Genomic DNA, 7,180 nt, shown 5'->3' on the forward strand with positions numbered 1-7,180 from the left:
AAAAATGTTCAGTTTAAAGTTAGGTGTGTTACAGAAAAATATAAAGTGAATAGTAATATGATTTTTATAAAAATATAGAGCGTTGATTCACATTTATTTACCTTTGACATATTTTCAATGGAGAATTACGCGGTATAGTACTGTCCATTTACTTCATTCTGATCATTCAACGACCAACCAGTCGATGCTAACATAGTTTTTTTCATAGGATCTCCAATCAGACCAGAAGCAATGGTATTTATCAATGAATGACAACTAGCTAACACTTGAATGGTAGATAGTGGACATTGTTTTACTTGTAACAATTTATTTGATGGTTGATCACTAAAAGAAAATAACACATACATACATGAAAACTCCATGTATGAAAGAAAGTGGAATAGTAAGACAATCAGTTTGGAAAAGAGATACTGAAATATATATTTAAAAGTTATATATGTACGCATAATAATTATAACGAGCAGATTAACACAATTCTAGCTATTGGCTAATCTCATTTATTGGTAACCATCGATTATTTGTGTAGAGACTCGGATATCGCTAAAACGCCAAAACCGATGATTTTCTAGGTGGGATTACTCACGAGCCTTTGACCCAGGAAATACAATCCGGGAAGAGTGAAACCCAGGATTCATAGTCGGATTTATCATTTTATATATATACCCGTCTATTTATACTTTATATATAGTCTCTGTGGTCCATAACTCTAATATATAATTATTTGAATATTTTATTTAATCTGTTGTGAGTTAATCTAGTATTTGCTTGCCGATCTTACCACTAATAAGTATTTCTTTTATAAAATTGATTTTTCAGGGACGATGATTTCATAGATTTACATGCTGAATTTAAACCTTCAATTTTGAACACTTTAGTCTATCTCATTTCAACTGGAATGGAAGTAAGTAACTTGTAAATGTTATTTTTTTTCGATAAACGCATCAATACAATTGGTTTTAGTAGCATAATAATAGTAGTAATAGTAATGGTAATGGTGACGGTATTAACAATAATGATAGTAATAGTACTAATAATAATATGTTGTAATTGATATTATACATAGATTTTTTAAAAATACTTATGACATATATGGCTGAGCAATAAAAATACAATAATTATTTAATGCTGTCCAAAGTCGGATCCATCTACCATAATGTGATAGTGGATTATGGTCTATTGCAGCTTAGGAACTTTGCGTCTGATTAAAATAAAGGTTTCCCAGTAAATAGATGTTAAATTATGTCTTTAAACAGTGATTTTAAAGGAATGGAGGTAAAATGATCATCCATTTTTAGTTTACCATAGTTATTTTACCATGATTATTGATACAAACCGGTTCCAGGTTGCTCACTTCCATTAATTTACTTAAGCTAACTGTAGTATGTTTCATTGAGTAAACGTTTCGAAAAATATGATTTTACAGACATCTCTTAAGCTTTTTGAACGGTCATACTATCAGGGTTTTGATAAAGAATTAAAATGACCATTTATCATGACATTGTTGGAATTAGATGTAGTGTCAAACTTCTAGCTAGATGCCTATTAGTAGGTTTCTTTTCTGTCCAAAAACAATACAGCTTTGTTAAAGCATTTATTAGGATCGCAATTATTTACCTTCTAACGAAAACTGATGGTACTACCTAATAAGTTAGTTACAAACAATTTAGAATTCCGGTCATGTGAAACCATATACGTCACTACAATCGATTTCTTTACAGTATTACATAAAGTTTCCGGTCACCCATCATGATTATCACTAGGATCTCAACTAAGAAGCCTATATAGTCTATACTTCATGGGTTAACAAGACAGCTTTTTAGATTAATAAAAGGAAATGGAATCAAGAATTCAAGTGTAAGCAAGACAATCATGGGAAACGATGGCACTCTCGTCTGCTCTCAGTCTAGATGTTTAGAACGATGGGTGGGACACTTTAAGGGTCAGTTCAGCTGGCCTTCAGTTGCTCTACATCTACCCATCATTTACAAACAGCCTAAACGGAACATTGAAATAGGTTCTCTGTCTCTAGTTGAAATTCAAAAATCTATAGCTAATTTGAAACAAGGAAGGGCAGCTGGTCCAGGTTACGTTAATTTCAGAGGTTAGACACAGAGTATTATAGGATGATGGTGAATCAGTTGAAGAAGTTGTGAATTATCATCGACTGAGATAGTTGGGCCACGTGTTGCGTATGCCTGAACACTGATTACCACAACGCGCAATGCTGACTAGTGTTGGAGACAAATGGAAGAGAGTTAGGGGCGGTCAAACCAAAACGTGGCATCAGAGCTTGAAGTCACAAACTTCTAATCTGAGCCATGTTGGTAGATGCAAACTACTTGGTAGGAGTCTGAGTGACTATCGCAACCAATGATTGGAGACTCTGGGTGATATGGCTCAGAATGGATCATAATGGCATATGTGTATGCACTCTTTGTCTTCCCTTAAACCACGATATTAAAATTACTTTATATCTTTCTTTCTACGAACTAATTCTTTTTCCCTGTATTACATCCTTATATGCTGTCTTATATGTATATTACTACCATTGAAGTAACTACTTTACCTTTATGAATTTTTTTTCATCTTGTGCTAATGAGGTGTGGCAACTTGGACTGATGCATAAATGTGCCTGGTCCTACATTGTAGCTGACTGACTTAATCATCTGGATTAGTAATGAAGGTTTTATCATTCTGGAGGCGCAACTACAAAGCTCAAGTGACATCATTTGCATCGATAGCTTTTGATATAGAAGTTCCTTACTTTTTGCATAATCGCCGACACCGAAAACGTGTACGTCTAGATATTAAGGTCGCAATTTGTTTTAGGGTCAACATTTTCTAGCTCTCTTTTCATTGTGAAAAGTCAGTATCGCTGGAGTTGACGGTTATTAATGATAAGCACCTTACTGACAAAGCGTTTTAGCCGGGTCAACAAGTCGACTTTACTCTTAGACCTTAAATTTGCTGAGTACGGTCATATCACAGTCCAGCCTACCTGGCTGGTTTGTTAGGGCTTCGAAGATTTGTAGTAAAAACCGTAAAGCTTTATTTAGTCATCATAATAAGCTAAGTTGGTGTGCTACATTAAAGTGGCACTTTTTCAAGTCATCTTTTTCTGTGATAGTATGTATCAATGTTAAACGTCTTCTAACAGTTGCTTTCTTATAGATCTTTAATATTATATTTCATCTTGTAATTACAATACATATGTTTCACATATTCACAATAGACTGTCACATTGGCTGTAAACTATACTGGTCATCCGTTTATGGAATCTTTGTTCGAGAATAAACCAATGTTGATTTCTTTAATTGTCGCCATAATAGGAATTGTAATTCTACCTTTTGGTCCATTCGCTGATGCATTACAGTTAGTTAGTTTAGATTATGATGTAAGTTGTTCCGTATTGTGTGCACGTCTTTGTGTTGTATTGAAAATATTCATTTTATCATTTGACAGTTTGACAATTTTCAATCTTTATACTTTTAGTTTTCATCTCAAGAAATAGTTTATTCTCTTATAATTTCATATTGTACGGATTAAAAAGGCAGATTATTTAAATTGGTTGTGTTGAATATATGTTGAGTAATTCCAATACAATAGAAGTAGTATGTATTCATATAAAAAAAGATATCTACTGTTTGTTTTTAATATATTTTTCACTGTTTAGGATTTCTCACTCATATGTTGATGATTGTTATAAGAGGTGAAGGTCGATACATTCAATGAATTTTCCTTGAAAAGTTAACTATCTAGTTTATATTAAGCTAATATTATGTCTTTTTGAATACAATACAATCTATACTTTGAAATATACAAATATACAGTTTATTTTAATGCCTCTTGAATGATTTCTAAAGTCAGCAATTATGGAAGAGAAGTGATAGTGTTCAAAAACAGGTTGAATCGTATATTTGGATTCAATATTCAGTTAATAATCAGGACCTAACATTACTGTGTTTCGATCAAAGTTGTCATACTTCAATGGAAGGCAATCAAGTATCAATAAATAATCACGTATTACTTAGACCCAGACATAGTTAAGTTGATTTAAAATTGTTTCTTATTGTATTTGTTCAACACCTAACAGTCTGACTATTGGGCGTTGATGGCTATTGTTAAATTTCATAGTTTACATCGCTGAATGATGTTAATTAGATATTAAGGGAAGAGGGGCGTGGATCTTCATTGCTAAGTTGTCTCTTACTAAGACGAGACAGCTGTCCAATACTTCGTTTATGAAGGCCGTATAGCTGAGATGATTCCTTATCGTATGTAAACGGCAAAATCTTATCTTCTGCTTTCTTAATCTTTGGAACATTGAAATTCAAGAAAGCGAACAAGGAAACGGAAAATTTTTTCATGTTTTATACTTCTAATCTTTCCTTACCCTTATCTTGGTCTCTCTTTTTTTACAGCTCCGTATATTCTTTTTCAAAGTATTGGTATTCGATTTCATAGCTTCATTTTTGATAGATCGTGTACTAGTGTTTATCTTTGGTCGAGTCAGACAAAAATCCCTTTAATGTATCCAATCAGTGTATCAACGATATTGACTAACGGAAGAAACCCATTCAACGGAGACAAACATCAGTTTTAATTTTCATTTAACCAATTCACGTGCATAAATATATTTGTATTAACAAGTCAACTGTGTATGTATTTGGATGTAACAATTCGTTTCAATATGTAATAATAATGATTAATATTAGGATATGTTTTATTTTTTCTAATCTTTTTTTGAAACAACTGTACTAATCTGTCCAATGTGCACCTTCATGACTTCTACAATATAATAATAGTAAAATGGTGTTAATATTTCTTTCTCTGGTAGAATATTAAGCAAATGTCCTTACTTCACTTTCTTCATTCGTTCTTTTTCATTAAAGAAATAAATATCTGTCTTAATAATAATAATGATAATAAACATGGAATCCTTGATACGTCGATGTATGGATTTATAGATTTGGACGGGTTTGGTGCGTGGTTATTGATGTACCATTGATGATACTCTCATTGACAACGATTACAATGTTCGGTTTTTCGTTTTCTTATGTTTGATTCATGATACCGCCTCTTTTAGAATACGGAAATTCAGAGCAAAGTTCCTTCGAAGTAGAGATTTTTCATTTGTTTTGTTTATATTATATATTATCTTTTGTGTTGTACTTAATAATCGTTGTCATACACTACTACTATTCATTTACTTTGTTGTTCTTGTGTCATTTGTAAACTAGTTTTATCCTTATCTATCTCTCTAGTTTTATTCTCTCTATTGTTCCGTTGAATATTTCTTGTGTCCCACTTTCTTTTTCTATCTTATCTCTTACATGATAGTGTTTATTAAGTATTTGTATATGTGTGTACATTGAATTCTCACTTTATTATTAACCTGCTGACAATTTATAGAAATTAGTTGTTGTGATAAATTTATTACCGAATATGAAATAAATAGAAATTTATTATTTGTGTATTGTTTTCATATTCTTTTATTCATCTTTCCGTTCTGTTCTCCTCCTCTCCTCCTCTTTTTCTATTGACTGCGTATTTGTATATGTCTTTTTGTATATTATTCAGTTTATACCATAAATACAATCTATAATACTTAAGGGGGTTTAGTTATTTTCAATAAAATGCACAAAGTTTTTTTCAGTTATTTAGTTCATCTCTTTCTTTCCGTGTATTGTTATTAAAGTTTGTTCATGTTTATAATGTGTTAAAGCGAATCTGCGCATTCTACAACGGTTCCTGCTTGTTTTATCATAAATCTACATTGATCCTGAAACAATAATAAAAAATTTTGTACAATTAAAATTGTTTTGTTTTCTTTTAATTTTTTGTACTTAAACTTAAGCTTAGGATAATACGTGACTTATAAGAAATTTTCAGTGTAGTGTATTGTGTAATTCTATCTAGTTAAGGGTAGAATTGTTTTTGAATAAGAATTAACGAAAAGTCTAAAGAGAATCACATAATTCCATGTGTTAAAAGGCGGTTGAGTAATTGTTGAAAGGTGAAACAAAATTCTGAGATAAAACTAAATGTGTGTAAGAATAGTATCCACCTGACGCAAGTGAGAAATGTAAAGAATAAGTTTAAAAAGTGGTGTTAATATAGAAATAATTGAGATAAAAAACTGAACAACATTTAGAGAAGGTATTAAGAGTAGGGAAAATTAAGTGTTCAAGTCATGTTGTTTTACACACAGAGTTAAGTTTTGGAACGTTGAGTCGCTTATACCACCAAATTGCACAACTTATTGATTTCTTCCCCTTTCAACCCAATCATTTGACTGTACAGAATTCTTAAAGATAATCCCGGTTGAGACTGTGATCAGAATTCAGCCATTCCAATATTTAGATATCGTTTGTACTAAATGTTTTTTAAAATCCTAGCAGCTCAATTCTTAGAGACGCTTTTAGAGAGCGCTCGACATGTGCACTCAATGTAACCTGCTCCACAAGAGCAAGCATACTTGAAGGTACATTGATGTAGCTCAATGCGGGCGGCTTGTGAAGTCAATAGGAAGCTTTGGGGAATTAAATATTTTTTGCTCAAAGATTTCAAGAGTTGGTTTTCTTAATTTTCATTATTATATCTCCTTTAAACTCAATATTCATGAATTTTCTTATATATGGTAAGTGATCTTTCAAGTTGTGGTTTTGATTATTGTTTGCAATATAATTACCTTGAAAACATTTTTCCGTTTGGGGAATATTTGTGGAGAGTAAAGGCAAACTCATCTCATCCTGGCGATTCATGAGCCCAATACAAGCACCTTTATCTGGACAACTTGGAACTGAATCTTTGTTTCTCAAAAGACCAGGTGGTTGTGTTGTACCTCCTGGATTTATTCTCCTAGTTGTTGAATTTCTGTCACCATATTGGTCACAATAGTTTACAGTGTGTGCTTTAAGTTAGTCTAATTCATTTCTGGAAACAGATCAGTTCTGTTTGACAAACTAGGCTTTGAAAATAGATTATATTTTTGTTTCCATAAACCAGTGATAGCAAAATGTCAAGTACAGCTGTCAACATTTAAAAGGTTAAGCAGTTGAATAGTCATGTAAAGTAAAACTTATTTATTGTAATAAATTTCAATCATTTCATTGGTTGGTCGCTGACTAGTAACCAATGTCATATTTTAATTTATAGCGCTAGTTGAATTATATCGATT

At 31.9% G+C, this 7,180-nt stretch overlaps 1 protein-coding gene across 1 annotated transcript in view; it reads left to right on the top strand.

Moving 5' to 3' along the window:
- The window catches only part of Smp_164540 (putative cation-transporting atpase 13a1 (G-box binding protein)), a gene marked incomplete at both ends in the record, with an annotated part of 25,856 nt that extends 21,327 nt beyond the window's left edge, over positions 1-4,529 (top strand). The window contains 3 exons of the mRNA XM_018794874.1: positions 817-901; positions 3,233-3,394; positions 4,422-4,529. Coding sequence (XP_018649243.1) covers positions 817-901; positions 3,233-3,394; positions 4,422-4,529 — 355 coding nt within the window. The remainder of the gene's footprint in view (positions 1-816; positions 902-3,232; positions 3,395-4,421) is intronic.
- Between the last annotated feature and the right edge of the window lie 2,651 nt (positions 4,530-7,180).

Source organism: Schistosoma mansoni, chromosome 1 (genome assembly GCF_000237925.1).
Source record: "Schistosoma mansoni strain Puerto Rico chromosome 1, complete genome".
Lineage (NCBI taxonomy): Eukaryota > Metazoa > Platyhelminthes > Trematoda > Strigeidida > Schistosomatidae > Schistosoma > Schistosoma mansoni.